A 23,046-nucleotide genomic window follows, 5' to 3' on the forward strand; every position below is an offset into this window, starting at 1 on the left:
TGAACTTACACACTGTGATTTTGTTATTATTCCCATCACTAGAGGCAAAGCATCGTGGAATTCGTTTTGAGAATTCAGAAGCAGTTCTCCAGAAAAGTGAGGCAGTTCTCAAGGACCTGACAAACTACGGCCTGCATCGCATGTTCAAGGACTGGCAGACACAATATAAAAAGTGCGTTCAAATAGGAGCGAACTACTTCGAAAAAATCATGTAAATGTTGAAATAGAGTGATAAACACCTGTGGAAAAAAATCAGTCACAGTCTCTGTTGAGTAGCCTTTGTAGTTTTGCCGACAGTACAGATATCTGTATTGCAGAGAGACACATGGCACACCACTTCAGAAAGATCCGTGATTCGTGGAGAGGGCATGTGTGCATAACTTCTGTAATCTACATCCGTTTGAAACTGCTTGCTGTAATCAAGCCTCAGTCTCCCTCTCCATTTTTTACCTATGAAGGTAAAATTAGGGATTCAATCTCATACAGAAATATGTAACCTTCTTGCACACTGGAGCAGGAAAGATGGGAAGTGGCAGTGGCACACCAGCACTCACACATGAGGTGGCTTTCAGAGCCTGGATGTAGATGTACCAGGTGGCTGTAATTAAAGTGTAGCTCCTCCCAGAGGACCAGTGTGGGCTGTAATTATCATATGGCAATGAAACTTGGTAGATAATTTAATGCATTAGTGCGGAACTGATTTACACCGGAAAAAAGTAGTTCCAATTTTGGCCACCAGGTGCAAATGTGGTGCTGTGCATTCAAGAAAGACTTACGTAAATGTTCCTATACGTTTCAGTCAGGAACCACACGGCTGCTATGGTCGCAGGTTCAAATCCTGCCTCGGGCTTGGATGTGTGTAATGTCCTTAGGTTTCTTATGTTTAAGTAGTTCCAAGTCTAGGGGACTGATAACCTCAGATGTTAAGTCCCATAGTGTTCAGAGCCATTTGAACAATTTTTTAGCACTGGCAGGTCTCGTCCACCATCAGTGTGCTTGTAGGATTGTATTTGTCACCATATTTTACCTGAACTGGCTAATATGGTCCGTGTGTAGAGGAATGTATAGCATTTTCGTTACATTGTGCTACTCCTGCCCACTTTCGAAGGAAACACATATCATTTGAGTCGGATGGTGAGGGACAAAGAAGGAGTGGTAGCTCCATTACTAGAATTTTTATTTTCCTGGCCATTCTCCTTTTTTCTAGCCAAGTGAGACATCCTCCAGTAATAATGCAATAATTTATATCCATACCATGTAGGGTTGATAGAAGAGATAGAGAAGATCCATCGGAGAGCAGCGTACTTCATTACAGGATCATTTAGTAATCGTGAAAGCATTACGGAGATGACAGATAAACTCCAGTGGAAGACACTGCAGGAGAGACACTCAGTAGCTCGGTACGGGCTTTTGTTGAAGTTTCGAGAACATACCTTCACCGAGGAGTCAAGCAGTGTATTGCTTATTGCTCGCTCCTACGTATATCTCGCGAAGAGACCATGAGGATAAAATCAGAGAGATTAGAGCCCACACAGAGGCATACCGACAATCCTTCTTTCCACGAATAATATGAGACTGGAATAGAAGGGAGAACCGATAGAGGTACTCAAGGTACCCTCTGCCACACACCGTCAGGTGGCTTGCAGAGTATGGATGTAGATGTAGATGTAATGTTAGGAACGAGACATGAGCAGAAAAGGTCAAACAAGTGAGAAACACATAATGTTGATTTTATTATTCACTGCTGCTTACACAATTTGTTCAGTATGGGCACCGGAGATGTTGATGAGATGCTGCATTCGTAAAATGACACTATCAACATTTACTCTCAGCAGTTCTATTGGAATCTGTACAATGTGTTCCTGTATACTGGCCTTCAGATCAAGCAGAGATGAACATGTCCCTGATAAACATATTCTTTTAGATATGCCCAGAGCTAAAAGTGACAGGGATTCAGATCAGATGATCTTGCAGGGCGTGTATCTGGAGAACCTCTGAAGGTAAACATGTTCCTGAAAGATCGTATTTAGCAGATCTTTCACTGGGTGAGCAACATGAGGTGTTGCCCCATCTTGTGTGAAAATAGTGGTTTCCACTCATTTGCGCTCTTCCAAAGCAGGAATTCCGTGCTGTACAAGGAGGTCTCAATAATGTTCAGATGTAATATTACACCTGATAGGTCCTCCGGGTGTATTATCTTCAAAGAAGAACAGACCGAGAATAAAGGTGCTTGTGAATCCACACCAAACAGTCATATAAGGTGAGTGCAATGGCCCTTCGTACACAACACGTGGTTGAACAGTACCCCAAATTTGTCTGTTCTGTGTATTCACTGCACCCTGTAGCTTGTAAAATGTGCCTCCTCACTCGTTAGAATATTTCCTGGCCGTGTCTTCAACTTTGATCCATGCCAGAAACCGAAGAGCAAATTCAGAATGTTGCTCTGGTTCATGAGGTTTCAGTTGCTGTACTGTCTGGATTTTATACGGATACCAGGGTAAAATAGACCGCAAAGAACAAGCACTAGCACTGCTCAGGCCACGTGCTGCACAGTCAGTTACAGCAACAGCAACCTCATCCATAACTTCCACCAGTATAGGAGCTCCTGGTCATACATAAAGCACACCAGTGGCAGGACGCAATCAATACAATCACTGTGCGATAAAAACAGTGAAGTCATTGATGACAGGGTCACAAAAGCAGAGTTATTAAGCACGGTTTTCCAAAACTCCTTCACCAAAGAAGGCAAAGTAAATACTCCTTAATTACAATCAAGAACAACTGCCAAGATGATAAATATAGAAGTAGATGTCCTCGGTGTAGCAAAGCAGCTTAAATCACTTAATAAAGGCAAGGCCTCCGGTCCAGATTGTATACTAGTCAGGTTCCTTTCAAAGTATGCTAATGCAGTAGCTCCATATTTAGCAATTATATAGAACTGCTCCCTCACAGAAAGACCCGTATCTAAAGACTGGAAAATTGCTGAAGTCACACCAATACCCAAAAAGGGAAATAGGAGTAATCTGCTGAATTAAAGGCCTATATCGCTAACGTAGATTTGCAGTAGGGTTTTGGAACATATACTGTGTTCAAACATTATGAAGTACATCGAAGAAAACGATTTACTGACGCATAGTCAGCCCGGATTCAGAAAATATCGTTCTTGCAGAACACAACCAGCTCTTTATACTCATGAAGTAATGAGTGCTATCGACAGGGGATGTCAAATTGACTCCATATTTTTAGATTTTCGACACCATTCCTCACAAGTGTTTTCAAACCAGACTGTGTGCCAATGGAATATCGCCTCAGTTGTATGGATGGCTGCACGATTTTCTGTCAGAAAGGTCATAGTTTGTAATAATAGACAGAAAGTCATTGAGTAAAACGGAAATAATATCCGGCGTTCCCCAAAGACATGTTATAGGCCCTCTATTGTTCCTGGTCTATATTAACGACATAGGAGACAATCTGAGTAGCCATCTTAGATTGCTTGCAGATGATGTTGTCATTTTCCATCTTGTAAAGTCATAGATGACCAAAACAAATTGCAAAATGATTCAGATACGATATCTGTATGGTGCAAAAAGTGGCAATTGACTCTGAATAAAGAAAAGTGTGAAGTTATTCACATGAGTGCTAAAAGAAATCAGCTAAATTTCGATTAAGCGATAAGTCACAAAACCCTGAAGGCTGTAAATTCAACTAAATACTTAAGGATTACAATTACAAATAACCTAAATTAGAATGATCACATAGATAGTGTTGTGGGTAGAGAAAACCAAAGACTGTGATTCATTGGCAGAACACTTAAAAGGTGCAACAGGTCTACAAAAGAGACTGCTTACATTACACTTGTCTGCCCTGTTCTGGAGTACTACTGTGCGGTGTGGGATCCGAATCAGGTGGTACTGATGGACGACATCGAAAAAGTTCAGAGAAGGGCACCTCGTTTTGTATTATCACGAAATAGGGCAGATAGTGCCACAGACATGATACATGAATTGGAGTGGCAATCATTAAAACAAAGGCGTTTTTCGTTGTGACGGGATCTTCTCATGAAATTTCAATCGCCAGTTTTCTCCTCCGACTGTGAAAACATTCCGTTGGCATCTACCTACATAGGGAGAAATGATCATCATGATAAAATAAGAGAAATCGGGGCTTGCACAGAAAAAATTAAGTATCATTTTCCCCGCGCGCCGTTCGAGAGTGGAACAGTAGAGAGACAGCTTGAAGGTGGTTCATTGAATCCTCTGCCGAGCACTTTATTGTGAATAGCAAAGTAATCACGTAGATGTATATGTAGATGTAGAGGACACCTTCCTCCTCCAAGTGCCAAACCAAACTCACCTATATTTTCAAATTTCATTATCACCGACTTTAAACCATTTAATGACATCGGCCTCTCATCAGGTCTTTCGGTGCAACACTGTAATTCCTGTTGTTCACATAAAACAGTTTCACTAATAGCGCACAGTTTCTCTTCTGGATAGCCGTACCGTTCACGAATGTTACGGCTTGTCAAATGACAATGTGGATGTCATACTGTCATATAAACTGTGTACAGCATCAGATTTGTACCTGGTGGCCAGTACTCAAACTGACTTTCTTCCAGTGCAGATCAGTTCCACGCTAATGCATTAGCATATCTACCAAGTTTTGTAGCCGTACCGTAATTACAGCCTACAGTAGACCTCCATGAGTAGCTGCAATTTAATTATATCCACCCAGCAGCTACAGATGTTAGCTTACCAAACCTGCGAGTTCTTTCTGCCGCACACTGTACTGTTTCACACATCGACGATTATAATTCTTACACAGCAGTCGGGGTGGCGTCGTGCCCGGAGTGCGGCCTGCAGCTGCCGGACGGTGCGTCGCTTTCGCGCCACGTGCTGTCTCACCAGCTGCAGCGCCGCCTCACGTGCGCGCTCTGCGGCCAGCTGTGCTCTAGCTCCGTAATGCTCATGCGCCACCTCCACTCTGCACACGCCGTCGACATGCCGGCTGCCGGGGTGCCGCCCTCTTCCGCCTCGCCCGAGGTGAGCACTTCAGAACGTACGACAGACTGCTGGAGCTACACGGGTTAGGTCAACAGACAGTTGCAATTGAATTATAATTTCCGTGCAGATATAGTCACAAGAAGGTACTGTGTTACAGGAGCAACCACAGTTCTATAACAGTATTCCGTGAAGCTGCACCATTGATTGTAAAGTAGGCACGTGCGTACAATACGGTAGTGACACTGTCCCTGCTCACCGTATCAGAACAGTTGTATGAAATGTTTTTGGTGCACTCGTCACATTATTTCTCTATGAAAATTTGATCTTTTGGCAATAAACACCACCTTTTTGTCCGGGGAAGCGACTGTCTGTTGAAGAGGTAACAGAATTACACAGATTTACCAATGTAGCATTGCCCGCAGCAACCAGAGATTGTGTTGTTGCCAACAGTGAAACATTACTCGGAGCATTTTTGTTCCTGTCACAATGTATAATATGAAACATACTCATATGCAGGCTCTTGGTGTTGAATTTCCCTTGCACATACTGCTGAGGAAAAATCTTGTATCTCTATTCAAATTGTTGGCACACCATGATTTTCCCAGCATCCTTGATGATTGAGTGCCAGTAGTTTGACGTTTGGTCTAGAACCTGTGTCTGTTCAAACAAGATTTTGTGCTAATTCATAAGACAGTGTTGAGCAACAGCAAACGGGAAAGTGCTGGTAGATAGACACAATAAAAAACACACACACACAAATATCAAGCTTTCGCAACCCACGGTTGCTTCATCAGGAAAGAGGGAAGGAGAGGGAAAGACGAAAGGATGTGGGTTTTAAGGGAGAGGGTAAGGAGTCATTCCAATCCCGGAAGCAGAAAGACTTACCTTAGGGGGGAAAAAGGACAGGTATACACACGCGCACACACACATATCCATCCGCACACATACAGACACAAGCAGACATATCTGTGTCTGTATATGTGCGGATGGATGTGTGTGTGTGTGTGTGTGTGTGTGTGTGTGTGTGTGTGTGTGTGTGTGTGTGTGTGTGTGTGCGCGCGCGTGCGCGTGCGTGCGTGGGCGCGCGCGCTAGTGTATACCTGTCCCTTTTTCCCCCTAAGGTAAGTCTTTCCGCTCCCGGGATTGGAATGACTCCTTACCCTCTCCTTAAAACCCACATCCTTTCATCTTTCCCTCTCCTTCCCTCTTTCCTGACGAAGCAACCGTGGGTTGCGAAAGCTTGATATTTGTGTGTGTGTTTCTGTGTTTTTTATTGTGTCTATCTACCAGCGCTTTCCCGTTTGGTAAGTCACAGCATCTTTTTTTAATATATTTTTCTCATGTGGAATGTTTTGGCACATTCACATGGAATCTTTCACAGGGCACACCACTCAGTTTTAATCCCATAGTTGTTTAGAATAGTACAGTTTTACTCGATGTTGCTACACAGAATAGAAAGAATGTCATATGCTAACAGTATTCTGTTGTTTGACAGGCTTTATGCCAAAGAGAGCTAACTTTATTTCAAGTGCCCAGTAGCCATACTGTATGAACAAAGAGGTTAAATGATTTATTTCAGAGCTGAGGTGGTTTTCGTCCAGTATGTTTCTAGCACTACATATCAAAGTGTTCATTGAGAATGGATGCTATAATGCACTGATAATAGTTTATTCATCATGTGGCTGCAGTATGGAGTGTTTAAATAAAGGAAGCATGTTTGAATGCATGAAAAGAATTCAGAAAATTGAAGGCACGAGGTCAATGACGACCAGCAACCGGAAGATCCATCAGCGTGCTAACAATTACAGTGAAACACCAGGTTAAACAATGAATCTCGGCCAACAAGTTTGGCATTGTTGATGAAATTGTTGCAGAATACAACAGGAATCACAGGCCTGGATGTATCATACATGATAACCGTGACTATAGCAAAAGGTGAAAATGGCCATCTGATGAAGGTGGCTATGTGATGATCATAAGTGTGCACTGCCGACTGTCTGGAGGAATGTGTGAAGATTATGCCATTCACACTTAAACTGTTGTGAGAGACGAGGCCATCAGAGGACCACTATGAACCAGAGAGTAAGAGACAATCAATGGACTGGGAACACTCACTGTCTCTGCACTAAAGAGAAACAAATAATTGAGGCACAAGTGTTCACAGGAAAAACCGTGCTGAAGATCTTTTGGAATGGCACATTTCTTGGGGCAGATCCAAACTGATTGGTGGTGTTCACTAAAGGGAAGCTGTTAAGTCTACCATATGAAAAAAAAAACTGGACACTTTTCACACAGTGGGTATTCCCCCATAATGCTCACTTTCATATGGCTGCACAGCATGAGATCTCAAATTAGAGGTACTGAGACAGCTATTGTACTAAAAGAAGACAGAAAGATAACAGCAATGTGTCTGAAAGAATGTTTTACCTCATTAAACAGTGATGTATCAATTTCAAAGAAATTACTCTAGAATTTGCCTTAAGAAATCCAAGCAAACTATGAAAAATCTAAACCTTGGTGGTCACTTAGGGATTTCAATTATACTCCTCTCAAGTCAGAGTCTAGTGTGTTAACGACTGTGGCATTTTTTCAGTCAGCCTCTATTCAGTCTAGATTTGATCTCATCAAACTTCCACATCTTTGCCCTTTTGGAAGATTTCCAGAGTGCTGGTAGTAACCTGTAAAAATATAACAGTGCTTATGAAAATAAAAGAATAGAAGTTGACTTCCGATGTATGTGTACAATCTGTAGGCAATTATGTACAGAAGTAGCCCAATAAACATAGGACATGCTGCAGTTCAGAACTGTTCACAGGTGTTACTGCTGTTCAGGTTGTCAATGTGATTCACTTTCTGAGACTACCGCATAGTTTAGCTGAGTACACAGGCTGTTTCTGTTGAGGTGGAAAAGTAGGATTAGATGTACTGGCAGAATGGAAATTGCAAGTCTGAACAAGAGGCATCTTTGAATAACTCAGTCGGTAACAGTGTTGCCCACAAAAGATCAGAGTTTGAGACCCTCTCCAGCAAACAGTTTTAACCTATTGGAAAGTTCCCATTGAGATTTTATTTCTATTTCCCTTTGTGGACTAAATTTCACTCTTTGCTTGATCTGTCTGTGCTATTAAACAGTATTAATTCCCCTATAGCAAAATAACTGATGATGGTCGAAGTAGAGAGGATATAAAATGTAGACCAGCAATGGCAAGGAAAGCGTTTCTGAAGAAGAGTATAGATTTAAGTGTCAGGAAGTCGTTTCTGAAAGTATTTGTATGGAGTGTAGCCATGTATGGAAGTGAAACATGGACGATAAATAGTTTGGGCAAGAAGAGAATAGAAGTTTTCGAAATGTGGTACTACAGCAGAATGCTGAAGATTAGATGGGTAGATCACATAACTAATGAGGAGGTATTGAATAGAATTGGGGAGAAGAGGAGATTGTGGCACAACTTGACTAGAAGAAGGGATCGGTTGGTAGGACGTGTTCTGAGGCATCAAGGGATCACCAATTTAGTATTGGAGGGCAGCGTGGAGGGTAAAAATCGTAGAGGGAGACCAAGAGATGAATACACCAAGCAGATTCAGAAGGATGTAGGTTGCAGTAGGTAGGAAGAAGCTTGCACGGGATAGAGTAGCATGGAGAGCTGCATCTCAGGACTGAAGACCACAACAACAACAACAACAACAACAACTCCCCTATCTGAAGTAGGTGTTAATTTATTACTTTTTAATTAATTAAGAGGCAATTACTTATTTCAGTCATCTGATATTCCAGTTGTACTAATTTTTTAGCAATTTTAGACTGCACTCTAAACTTCTTAAATTATCATAGATAATCATTAAATAAATATTTTTACTGAAGCTTTATCAATAGTAGGTGTTAAAAATTTATGACTTCCTCCACAAATTTCTGAACATTGAATAAGTTTGGACAATTTATTGTGAATTTTCCTTGATTTAATCTTCCTGGCATTGCAGCAATTGTAACTCCTTGTGGTGGTATCACTCAGGAATGTAACATGTCTGGTGCTCTGGTTACAGTTTAGACTTCTGTATTTATATGTAAAATTGTGTGGTTATCTAATTCTAGTGATCCAAACCCATCAGTTTCTAGAGTTCTTTTTGGCTTTACGTCAGTATCAAATTTAAAATCTAAAAAATCTGAAATTCGTAACTCCAGTATCATTGTCGTCCTATAGTTTTAACTGCGATAGTTGCATCAGCAGAGTCATCTAATATACATAATAGTTGTAGTGATGGTAAAACAGTAAAAAAATAATATAATGGCAGATAGAGCTGTTCAGAGGGTTTGAATTAAATGATTATGAAGCATGTTTTGGTTTGTGTAACCGATAACTAAGGACGTAACGTACCATTATTCTCATTAATAATAATATAACTATCATCTGGTCGTCAAAGAATGATAATTACTCCATTAATGATGGTGATCCACATTGTGATGATGCAGTTTATCATGTTGCCATTAGTTTCCTAATACAAGGTCACATCTTTATTTGTAAAGATTAACTGTACATCTATTAGTCGCACTACAAATGTAGTTGTGTGGACATGTTGGGAATGTGGATCTCACGGGGTGCGTGCAAGGGATAAGTCCCTGCAGACGCACTATCCTCTGTGCCCGTGGTGGCTCAGATGGATAGAACGTCTGCCATGTAAGCAGGAGATCCCGGGTGCGAGTCCCGGTTGGGGCACACATTTTCAACATGTCCCCAATGAAGTACATCAACGCCTGTTTGCAGCTAGGGTGTCCATTTAATTATCATTTCATAACTGTACTGTACCAATCTGCCATATTAAAATGTAGAAATTAGTGGAAGTTCTGAATAACTGTTTCTTGTTGGAGGGTTGTTTTTCATTCTATTGATCTAGTTACATTAGCTCAGAATATAACTGCATGGCTTGTAATCATGGTTTGTAATATTATTTTGATAATAATAATAATACCAACAATTGAAATGCTAGGCCCAATAGTTGACAATATAATTATTTGTAAATAGGCATGTGTATCATCTGAGTATCATTGAGGCATACATGCTAATCCTAGGATGTGCTGGGGAAATAATGCTAACTCTATTCTACTAAATATAACTGTGAATAGCGTTTTCAGTCATATGTTCTTTATAGTTAATCTTGCAAATAAGAGATTTCATTGGATGACGCCTCTTATATTTACAAATACTGCTCCTATAGATAATACATAGTCAAAGTGTACAGCAATGTACCAATTGTGGTATAAAACAATTTCAAGAGATGAATTTTCTGGTACCAGATCTATTAACCCTCCAGTTGTAAATGTAGAGAATTAATCCAAGTGCTCATAAAATAGGGAATTAAATTTTAACTTTGTTCTTTAAAATGCAACTAATCATCTTAATTCCTGTTTTGGTATGGCAATAATTTCTGTTACTGATGTAATAAAGTGTACTCCTCTATTAATGTATGTAGCTACTGTAAGTGTGTGATGTGCTCATACGATAAATTCTGTTAACCCAATTGAAAACGTGGCAATATCTACTCCTAATGTTCCAAAACATACTATTTTTCCACTTTCTTGTTGGCATCATTTACTTTCTGAGTACTCTCATAGTTTAGCAAAGTACACAACCTGTTTCTGTAGAGATGGAAAAAGTAAGACAGATGTAATAGCAGAGCAGAAATTTAAGTCTGAATGAGAGGCATGTTTATATGAACAAGTTGGTAACGCTAGTGCGCACAGAAGACAAAAATTTATGTCTCACTTATGCTCGGAGTTTTAATCTGGTGGAAAACCTCCATTGAGATTTTGTTTCTGTTTCTCTTTTGTGAGTGCCGTCTGAACCTTTCCTCAAAGACATTAGATCATACTGCCTGTTTTTCTTAGGACACAATGGCTCCAGTGAGGAGGACAAAACGCCCGTACGTCCGCAGGGCCGTGCCTGCCGTCACAGCGAGGGTGCGGAGCTCCGGTGAGAAGCAGGAGTACCAGTGCTCACAGTGCAACAAGATGTTCCACAGCCACTACCGCCTGGAGACCCACGAAAGGATGCACAAGGAGGGGGGACTCTTCCCTTGCATGTACTGCCCCAAGTGCTTCACACGTGAGAATGCACTTAAGACTCACCTTCTCAAGCATAATGGTAAGTCGTATTTGTGGAATCTTTCATCAGTTCTCAGTAGAACAGTTTCATATGTAATGTTGAAAATCAGACAAACTGGTTTTTTTTTTTTTTTTTCAAATACACTGTCTGACAAAAAGTTAAGCACCAAGAGGACATGGTTGGATGTCAACATAACTACATACACACACACACACACTATCAGTGGGTGTGCAAACAATTGGAGTTGCAATTCTCTCTGATAGTGAGTGTGGCTATCAGAGTGCATTCGTGTTGTTTATGGTTAGTGTTGTTACCAGGGCTGGTAGGGTATGTAAGGGGATTGAACAGTGTTGTGTGTTGATTGATCATTGTGAAGGACAGGACACAGATATGCCACGTTCTCATGTGAGACAGCTTTTTTGGTACATGACAAATTTTGAGAGAGAGACCTAATTGTGGGTCTCCACTTGGCCAGCAGGTCAAATTGTACAATATTCAGATTTTTGTGGCAGTTGGATGTGACAGAGGCTTGAAGTTGGACAATGTGGAAACATGAGAGCAAGCATACTCATTGTCAAGGTTCCGGTTGTCCAAGTCTGATCACCATAAGGTAGGATCACTGTATTGTACACCGAGGCTATTGTAAACCCTTTACTTCTGCACATGACATCTGAGGTAGCAGTTGAGGGAACTCTGATGGCACAACAGTATGTCACAGACATCCTACACCCTCATGTGTTACCACTCGTGCGACCGTATTGTGCTATTTTTCAACAGGACAATACTCTAAACAAAACAACAAGTTTACTGTTACCAGTCACTGTTTATCTATCTCCACGACAAGTTTCGAAGGTTTAAACCTCCATCATTATGTGGATTTATGTTTGTTAGTATGACATTTGTGTGTGTGTTGTGTTACGATTTTTGGAGGAACTTGTGGAACTGTCTAGTGGAGACCATGGTTTTGGGTTTCTTTTGACAAAAAATTAAACATTTATCTAATGGTAAACATAAAATAAGTAAAATAGAGTACCTCCAGTTGTCACAGGTTCCTTTCACTGTTGTAACAAATGGTTCAAATGGCTCTAAGCACTATGGGACTTAACTGCTGAGGTCATCAGCCCCTAGAACTTAGAACTACTTAAACCTAACTAACCTAAGGACGTCAGACACATCCATGCCCGAGGCAGGATTCAAACCTGCAACCGTAGCAGTTGCACAGTTCCAGACTGTAGCGCCTAGAACTGCACGGCCACTCCGGTCGGCCTGTCGTAACACATCACACGTACACTGTCATGTGATGTGCCTTGTACAACTACTGTGACATAGTGCCGGCCTTTTTTACTCATAGAAGATGCTGCAAATGGCCACTGTTTACATCCATGCAGCACTACATCCTATTTGTCAAACTGGAGCCATACATAGCAGTTCTGAGTGAGCGACAGCAGCAGTAGTATTTTCAGCATTCTGCTGTAGCTCTTCCAGTGTGTGAGGATTATTTGAATACACGCCACAGGTAAATATCACAAGGAGAGGGATTAGGCAATCGAGATGGCCAGGAAATTGCACTGTCTCTGCTGATTGTCTTCTCTCCATGGAACACCGTACGCACTTGTCACAAGGTTGTCAAGGTAATGTCTACTGTTGATCTGTCTTGCTGAAAATATCCCTACAGTCTGTCACATTCGGTGAGTTGATCTACATATGGATTAATCAGTTTCTGGACATACTGCACAGCACTGACAGTTTCATGAAAGAATTGTGTTATGATGCAGACAGCAGACATTGCATACCAAATACCAGTCTTAAGATTATGCAGCATCTCTTCAAATTAATAAGGGAGATTTTCTCATGCATAATTATGCATGTTCCACGAGCTCTTCCCCCCCATGAACTATGGACCTTGCCGTTAGTGGGGAGGCTTGAGTTCCTCAGCGATACAGATGGCCGTACCGTAGGTGCAACCACAACGGAGGGGTATCTGTTCAGAGGCCAGACAAACGTGTGGTTCTTGAAGAGGGGCAGCAGCCTTTTCAGTAGTTGCAGGGGCAACAGTCTGGATGATTGACTGATCTGGCCTTGTAACATTAACCAAAACGGCCTTGCTGTGCTGGTACTGCGAACGGCTGAAAGCACGGGGAAACTACAGCCGTAATTTTTCCCGAGGGCATGCAGCTTTCCCGTATGATTAAATGATGATGGCGTCCTCTTGGGTAAAATATTCCGGAGGTAAAATAGTCCCCCATTCGGATCTCCGGGCGGGGACTACTCAGGAGGATGTCGTTATCAGGAGAAACACAACTGGCGTTCTACGAGTCGGAGTGTGGAATGTCAGATCCCTTAATCGGGCAGGTAGGTTAGAAAATTTAAAAAGGGAAATGGATAGGTTAAAGTTAGATATAGTAGGAATTAGTGAAGTTCGGTGGCAGGAGGAACAAGATTTTTGCTCAGGGGAATACAGGGTTATAAATACAAAATCAAATAGGGTCAATGCAGGAGCAGGTTTAATAATGAAGAAAAACATAGGAGTGTGGGTAAGCTACTACAAACAGCATAGTGAACGCATTATTGTGGCCAAGATAGACTCAAAGCCCGTGCCTACTACAGTAATACAAGTTTATAAGCCAACTAGCTCTGCAGATGATGAAGAAATTGATGAAATGTATGATGAGATAAAGGAAATTATTCAGGTAACAAAGGGAAACGAAAATTTAATAGTCATGAGTGACTGGAATTTGAGAGTAGGAAAAGAGAGAGAAGGAAACATAGTAGGTGAATAGGGAGTGGGGGTAAGAAATGAAAGAGGAAGCTGTCTGGTAGAATTTTGCACGGATCATAACTTAATCATAGCTAACACTTGGTTCAAGAATCATAAAAGAAGGTTGTATACATGGAAGAATCCTGGAGATACTAGAAGGTATCAGATAGATTGCATAATGGTAAGACAGATTTAGGAACCAGGTTTTAAATTGTAAGACATTTCCAGGGGTAGATGTGGACTCTGACCACAATCTATTGGTTATGAACTGTAGATTAAAACTGAAGAAACTGCAAGAAGGTGGGAATTTAAGGAGATGGGACCTGGATAAACAGACTAAACCAGAGGTTGTCAGAGTTTCAGGGAGAGCATAAGGGAACAATTGACAGGAATGGGGGAAAGAAGTACAGTAGAAGAAGAATGGGTAGCTTTTAGGGACTAAGTAGTGAAGGCAGCAGAGGATCAAGTAGGTAAAAAGATGAGGGCCAGTAGAAATCCTTGGGTAACAGAAGAAATATTGAATTTACTTGATTAAAGGTGAAAATATAAAAATGCAGTAAATGAAACAAGCAAAAAGGAATACAAATGTCTCAAAAATGAGATCGACAGGAAGTGCAAAATGGCTAAGCAGGGATGGCTAGAGGACAAATGTAAGGATGTAGAGGCTTATCTCACAAGGGCGATGTACTTGAGGATAATATTATGGAAATAGAAGAGGATGTAGATGAAGATGAAATGGGAGATATGATACTGTGTGAAGAGTTTGACGGTGCACTGAAAGACCTAAGTCGGAACAAGGCCCCGGGAGTAGGCAACATTCCATTAGGTCCACTGACAGCCTTGGGAGAGCCAGTGCTGACAAAATTCTACCATCTGGTGAGCATATTGTATGAGACAGGCAAAATACCCTCAGACGTAAAGAAGAACATACTAATTCCAATCCCAAAGAAGGCAGGTGTTGACAGATGTAAAAATTACCGAACTATCAGTTTAGTAAGTCACAGCTGCAAAATACTAATGCGAATTCTTTATAGACGAATGGAAAAACTGGTAGACGCTGACCTCAGGGAAGATCAGTTTGGATTCCGAAGAAATATTGGAACACGTGAGGCAATACTGACTCTACGACTTATCTTAGAAGATAGATTAAGGAAAGGCAAACCTAGGTTTCTAGCATTTCTAGACCTAGAGATAGCTTTTGACAATGTTGACTGGAATACTCTCTTTCAAATTCTAAAGGTGGTGGGGGTAAAATACAGGGAGCAAAAGGCTATCTACAATTTGTACAGAAACCAGATGGCAGTTATAAGAGTCGAAGGGCATGAAAGGGAAGCAGTGGTTGGGAAGGGAGTGAAACAGGATTGTAGCCTCGCCCCAATGTTATTCAATCTGTATATCGAGTAAGCAGTAAAGGAAACAAAAGAAAAATTCGAAGTAAGTATTAAAATCCATGGAGAAGAAATAAAAACTATGAGGTTCGCCGATGACATTGTAATTATGTCAGAGACACAAAGGACTTGGAAGAGCAGTTGAACGGAATGGACAGTGTCTTGCAAGGAGGATATAAGATGAACATTGACAAAAGCAAAATGAGGATAATGGAATGTAGTTGAATTAAGTCGGGTGATGCTGAGGGAATTAGATTAGGAAATGAGACACTTAAAGTAGTAAAGGAGTTTTGCTATTTGGGGAGCAAAATAACTGATGATGGTCGAAGTAGAGACGATATAAATAAAATGTAGACCAGCAATGGCAAGGAAAGCGTTTCTGAAGAAGAGAAATTTGTTAACATCGAATATAGATTTAAGTGTCAGAAAGTTGTTTCTGAAAGTATTTGTATGGAGTGTAGCCATGTATGGAAGTGAAACAAGGACAATAAATAGTTTGGACAAGAAGAGAATAGAAGCTTTTGAAATGTGGTGCTACAGAAGAATGCTGAAGATTAGATGGGTAGATCACATAACTAATGAGGAGGTATTGAATAGAATTGGGGAGAAGAGGAGATTGTGGCACAACTTGACTAGAAGAAGGGATCGGTTGGTAGGACATGTTCTGAGGCATCAAGGGATCACCAGTTTAGTATTGGAGGGCAGCGTGGAGGGTAAAAATCGTAGAGGGAGACCAAGAGATGAATACACTAAGCAGATTCAGAAGGATGTAGGCTGCAGTAGGTACTGGGAGATGAATAAGCTTGCACAGGATAGAGTGAGAGCTGCATCAAACCAGTCTCAGGACTGAAGACCACAACAACAACAACTCTTTATGTTTTACAGTTTGCTATAATTTCGCTATAAATACATCACATTTGTTGGCCGAGTGAGAAATTTGGGAAGCTCAACAGGAAGAAATTGCTCAGTATCCCCCTTGCACTTTTTTCTTAGGGGTATAATTATACATTATGTGATAATTATTTTAAAATTGGTAATCTGTTAAAAAACTGAAGTAAATGTGAAAATAAATTTTGATGATTGGTCCTTTCTTAGTTTGTATTACTCTTGAAGATACATCAGTTACATATGTGCTAGTAATGATTTAAATAACAGTGTAAATGCCCAGTTTCCTAGATCTGGTATTCTTCTAAGTAGCTGATATACCAAAGTGTTAATCATTATTCTCTGCAATCACAGAAACAGAATTTATAATTGCATAATGAGAACATTTAAAAATTTGTACATACATAGATACAAAAACATTTTATATAATGTAATTCAAAAATAATTCAGTGTCCGGAGCAAGATTAAGCTAAATTGTTATGTTGAGGTACATCTTTGCCAATGAAATATTGTTTAAATGCTTCACACATTTCATATACTCTCCTTAAAGACCGATTAAAATGGAGGATACATTTGACAACATCTTTATCATCATCTTTCTTGTACTGGTTAGTTTTGCTATCCACCCGTAGAGACTTGCTCTCACTTATTCCTTCAGTATCGGTGATAATGCTATGTAGTTGGAAACAATAGTATCAACATGTCCAGGATAAAATTGAATCTCTGTCTTCAGATATCTCTTATCTGCTTACAAGGATTCCAAAAACACATTCAGTTGCTCATCTGACTCTAGACAGGAGGTAATTGAAGATTTCCTTTTCATGATCCATATTGTGTCCAGTATGATATGCCCTCATCAAGTATTCATTCAGAGGCTATCCTTGATTGCCAAGCAGTATATGAAATCGAGAGTGCCTTCTGTTCCTGGCAGCGGTTTGCTGAGTTGTTATTCAACACAGTATTTTCCAAGTGGTGATAGAGAGAAGTATCTGCAAAGACACTTTTGTCACTCTGACTCCCATATGCTTGTATATTCACTGTTATAAATCTTTAGGTGACGTTTGCAGTGCATATGTGGATGCATTTGTCATCAGTGCTTTATATGCACTTGGGAAAGTTCCCATAACACCCGTAATCATTCACAATTTTGTAAATATCTTCTGTAGTCCGAAAAGGCATGTGTTTTGTTTGCAATTTCACCCAGATGGCTTCACATGTTTCATAAGCAATGCTGGTGATTGTATGTAGTGTTCTTCTGAATGATAATGCCAATGATCTGCAGGCTATTCCTGTAGAAAGTTACCTGAAATAGAATTTTTTTTATGTCACTAAGTTTCTTGGGTGAAAGTGCAGATGGGTTAAGAGGTGCAGTTATCATGAATGATACGTTAATAATGCGTGCTGTGCTTCCATTGGCTGCCTCTAACTTGACAAAACATTAACATCTCCACACAGAATCAATAAAGCCACAATACTTTTCTTCACCCATCTGCACTTTAGCTATCTCTTTTTATTGTGTGAACAGTTTGATAAAAACTGGTTTATCATATGTGTGTATTTAGCTTCCAGAGTGAAAGCAAAATGGCAGAATTTAAGGTGAATACCAATGCGAGCTTCTGAAAGATAATTTGTCAACAGGTTCACCATCATTGGGCAGTGATTCTAAACGGAAGTACTTCCACAAAATACACTTTTTAAAAGACACACATGCTTCAAAGCATCTTGTTGGAGATGTTTCAAAACCCCAGAGAACTGATGCAACACACTCAGTGGTCGACGAGATAGATGTACGAGATGCATTGTATAATGAAGGAACACAACTGGAAGAGGATTCATTTTCAGAACAAGCTGATGATGAAAGAACCCACTGTTTAACTCCAGACAAATGTATTATGGCACAAAAACTGCCAAAATTGGCAAAAAAAATTCGTCGAAAGAAAGGAGATCCAATTTACAATCTAATACAATTGGAGAAAACTAAGCTAGTATACCTAGAAGCTATGACTTCCAAGAATCAAAAGTGTGAAGAGTATGGTGAAGACTATTTCTTTCTCATGAGTTTATTACCACATTTACGTGCAATACCACAGCACCTGAAATTAATCACTAGAAAGGAGTTGGAACGGGTCTTAATTGAAAACCTGGCTACGTATCAGCAACTCCCACACTCATGACGTGGTTCATCACACCCTGCCACCTCATCACCAACTCTGTCTGGCCTGGAACACATGAGACACATCAATATTTCTGATGTTTAGGACTGCCAGAATTCAGGAACAGTACTTACCTTATATCAGGTAAAAAATTCTGGGTCATACAGTGTCACACATTTCTTAACTGTGGACCAATGAGGAATATCTAACTTGTACATTTAGAATTTGTTTGTAAATTTTACATTGAGAAATAATTTGTAAATTGTAACTGTAATTAGATATGTTTAATAAAAATTGTTCCATTCCATTGTAATTTGAAATCTGTAATATTTTTTGTTTATTTAATGTGAGATGTAATATGTTAACCTTAAGTGAATTAAAATTTTTCATCTACAATTAACTGACTGTGTAAACTGACATTTGCAGATTATTTGTGAGCAAATTCAGTTAAATAGTTGTAAGCAAATTCAGTTAAATAGTTGTATTCTGCTCATAATATTATAGGTGTAATGTAAGATACTCTACTGAACACTACTCTAGAAGTGATATAAAGCAACATTTACAGAGCAACATCAATTTTTTGGACTGGATATTAAATAGTATGCATAAAAACAAGTTGTTGTTCAAATACTTAAAGATATGTTATTGTGTCATGTCCATAAATGTGTTTAATGCAAACAGAGCAATATCAACCTTTACAAATATTAAATTTTCATCTTTGTGTTCTCACATTGTTTTCTGAGGTTCTCTCTTTACCTGTCTAGCCATCTGCATTAATTAAAGTCAAATAATTATTAATAAAATTTCTTCATTTTTCACAGCTGTCTCTGCCATGCACAACATTATGCAAAATAACAAAGATTTTTACAGCATCTACAGAAAAATCTTGATCCAAGTTCAGAGGTCTTTGTAAAATCCACTATTTGTTGCTCAGTGTGCCTTCAAGCTCATGAAAGACAGTAACTGAACATTCTATTATAAGAAGGAAAGTTGCTACTCACCATATAGCAGAGATGCTGAGTCGCAGATAACCACATCAAAAAGACTCTCACAATTAAATCTTTTGGCCATTGGCCTTCATCAACAATAGACACACACACACACACACACACACACACACACACACACACACACACACACACAAACGCAACTCACACACACAACTGCAGTCTCAGGCAACTATTGCCTGAGACTGCAGTTGTGTGTGTGAATTGCATTTGTGTGAATGTATGTGTGCGCGTATGTGTGTCTGTTGTTGACAAAGGCCAGTGGCAAAAGCTTTAATTGTGAGAGGCTTTTTTGTTGTGCCTATCTGTGACTCAGCATCTCCTCTATATGGTTAGTAGCAACTTTCCTGCTCATAATACAGTTACATTCCATTCTGGATTTTCCATTGTTTGATTTTAACTGAAAATTACCTTTGCCACTGTCGGCATATCCCTACATATTGTTGAGTAAGGTGCCTGTGCAGTGCAAAAGCCTCATATTCATGGAAAAAAGTTATCTCATGGCATGTTGTATCAGGAAGACATTTCTCTTCAGGAATGTCCAGTTTTTTATTTACTAGTGTTTTCCACTTGGAACTTGGCTTTGAATATGTTTGAGTGACAATCTTTTCCATAACTTTCAATACTGACATATATGAACAGATGATCTGAATCTGCCACTGCCGTCAACACTATGGACAAATATCCTTTGTAGTTGGAATACATCAAATTTGACGGGTTCACAGTTCGAATACATTTATCATTAATAGCTCCAGTGCAATGTGGAAAATTTTCTTCCAGTAAGAAATAATTGTGACTAGTTGTTTTGTGTAAGTCTTCCTTTAAACCAGGCTAAGTTTATGGACAATAATTACAATTTTTGAAGAAAGGAGCTGGTGGACGACCTACAAAAGACGGCATATCAATCTGTAATGAACAGTCTGTAGATGCTCATTGTGACACTGACTCTTGCAGAGAGGAAGATGATGAATTCAAGAAAAAAAAAAAAAAACTGAAAAGAAGATAAAATTGTAAAACAGATCCTGTGGAACTGGAAGTGATCAACCTTTTTAAACAAAAAACAGATCATCAGTTTGTATCTTTTTTCAGAGACATTATTCCATCTTTAGAGATATTTGACAATAATGAGGTAGTGAAATTTCATCTAAGTGTGCTTCAGATCATGGCAAATGTTACAAACGAAGAAGGGTATCAAGAAGTATTAGTGAAGCTGTAAGTGTTTCGCAGCTCGGACAGACACCAACTTCATCTACTCCTGTTCATACTTCCTACCAGCTACTTCAGCTTTCCAACAACACTACCAATGAACGGATGTCTACAGCAGTTGGAATCCCTCAGTACTGCAGCATTGTAGGCTTGTGGCATTCACGACCAAGTTGCAATCCGCCAAAGTCGCAAGACATATGCTTGTTACAATTTTGCTAATCGACAAATGGTACATTTTGTTTGAAATTTTGTATTTTTGTGATTCCTTCTTTAACAGTATTAAATATAAATAAATGAACAAATTGCTTTTGAAATTTTTGAATTGTATTTTTCTTTATTCCTCTGTTCCTGCAGTTGTTACCTAATGAATTATGATGTTCCAAGTACAAATCATTAAGACCTTGCCACATACTGAAATAGTATTTTTATTTCACATACTTGATAGTGACAGCCATCATTAGTATAGACTGAGTAGATTCCCTGAAGGATGAATTCTTGGATCATAACAAATCCTCAAGTGCCCATGTAGTTCATCGAATGCTGATACACTTGTTCAAAAGTACTGGAATTATTTCTCAGAATCACTATAGAGATCTGGAAATAGGCTGTGAAACACTGCACATTTGCTACTTTTTAAATTAATTAGTTGAATTCACTGTGTTTTGTTTCTCCTTCTTTATCTTGAATGACATAAATTAAAAATCATGCTAGCATCTGTTCATGTTCCATTTTGCTGGGACTATGGTGAAATGTGGGAGTAATAAAATGAAGGGAGCTATATTGCCTTGCCATACCATGCACTTCTGTATTTAGAAAAAATAATTTTGAAGAAAAGTGGAAGCTTCATATTGTCATCCAGAAAAGTTAAATATTCACTGAAATCCTTATAAAAAATGCAAATTTTGTGGAAAGATATGTTTTAGAATGAAACATTAAGCATGTATCGGGTGCTATACAAATTCAGGGTATCAAACACCTCAATTGTTTCCCCTGAGGCAGTTACATTTCACTCAAATCTTATCCTTAATTTTTTATTTGTATTGTTTGTCATTGGAAAAATTTTATATTTGAATCAAATAGTAGGTCAATTGAGAAGTTTTAGACATGCCAGTATAGAAAAAATTTGTCTGAAATGCTAACAGATAGGAAGGCAACTGATCTAGAACTTCACATACAAGGGATGAGTATAGTAAAAGCAGGAATTGCCCTCATCCTCTGTAGCTTGCTCATAATGACTTCCTTTCTGTTGACAGGTGAAAAGCCATTTGTGTGCACACAGTGTGGGAATCGGTTCCGCAACAAGCACAATCTGACAGTGCATATTCGGCTGCACACTGGAGAACTACCGCACGAATGCAAAATATGTGGCAAGCGTTTCCGTATCAAGTGCTCGCTCACTGTTCATATGCTGGAACATGCTGGTGAAACGCCCTACAAGTGTGCCGTCTGCAACAAAGGGTTAGTTAACTCAGCAAAGGCCTCGCTCTTTACTTCATCGTGTCGCTCATTTGGTGTGTTTCATACCAAGCTTTCCTAAGCCTGAACTGTGTTAGTGACAACATAATTTACCTATCAGCAATATACATTTCATAAATACTGTGAAGTAAGAGTGAGTCAAATACAGAGACAAAATATAAATAGATTGTTTGATAAAAAAAACGCTTTATATCTGAATGTAATATCCATCCATGACTGTGCATTTGATCCAGTTCAAACAACATTTAAGTGTTACAGAGGAGCTTTAGGAACTCAAATGGGACTTCCTGGAGAAAATGCGATTTTTTTTTTAACTCTATTGAGAAAATGTAGAGAATGGGCTCAATAAGGAGAAACTTATGTCAGATGAGACATTTATCTTTGTCATGAGTCAGTGCAATCATAAAAACATATTTATAAAACAGAATGAAAAAAAAAAATCTAGCAGCCCACCTCTGAATCGCTTTGATGTCTTCCTTCAATCCAACCTGGTACAAATTCAAAAGACTCAAACAGTACTCAAGAATAGGTCACACTAGGGTCTTATGTGCAGTCTCATTTGCACGTGAACAATTCTTTCCTAAAATTCTCCCAATAAACCGAAGTTGACCATTCGCCTTCCCTACAACAGTTCCCATATACTTGTTCCATCTCGTATCACATTGCAACATTATGCCCAGATATTTAAATGACTTGACTGTGTCAAGCAGGATACTAGAAATACTGTATCTGAGCATTATAGGTTTGACCTTCGTACTTAACCACATTAACTTAAATTTTTCCACATTTAGGGCTAGCTTCCATTCATCACAACTAGAAATTTTGTCTAAGTCATCTTGTATCTACCTGTAGTCACTAAACTTCAACACCTTATCATACATTGTGGCATTATCAGCAGACAGCTGCAGCTTGCTGCCCATCCTGTCCCAAAATCATTTTTGTGTATAGAGAACAACAGCAATCCTATCGCACTTCCCTGGGGCATTCCTGATGATACACTTGTCTCTGATGAACACTCGTCGTCGAGGACAACATACTGAGTTCTCTTAGTTACAAAGTCTTCGAGCCACTC

At 39.5% G+C, this 23,046-nt stretch overlaps 1 protein-coding gene across 5 annotated transcripts in view; it reads left to right on the top strand.

Annotated features, from left to right (window-relative positions):
• Positions 1-23,046, top strand: part of LOC124551374 (gastrula zinc finger protein XlCGF57.1-like) — a 109,899-nt gene that overhangs the window by 65,525 nt on the left and 21,328 nt on the right. For all 5 annotated transcript variants that reach the window (XM_047126414.1, XM_047126416.1, XM_047126419.1 and 2 more), the window contains 3 exons: positions 4,825-5,042; positions 10,885-11,140; positions 21,752-21,956. In XM_047126414.1, the coding sequence (XP_046982370.1) occupies positions 4,825-5,042; positions 10,885-11,140; positions 21,752-21,956 (679 nt within the window). The remainder of the gene's footprint in view (positions 1-4,824; positions 5,043-10,884; positions 11,141-21,751; positions 21,957-23,046) is intronic.

The sequence above is a fragment of the Schistocerca americana genome, chromosome 9 (genome assembly GCF_021461395.2).
Source record: "Schistocerca americana isolate TAMUIC-IGC-003095 chromosome 9, iqSchAmer2.1, whole genome shotgun sequence".
NCBI lineage: Eukaryota > Metazoa > Arthropoda > Insecta > Orthoptera > Acrididae > Schistocerca > Schistocerca americana.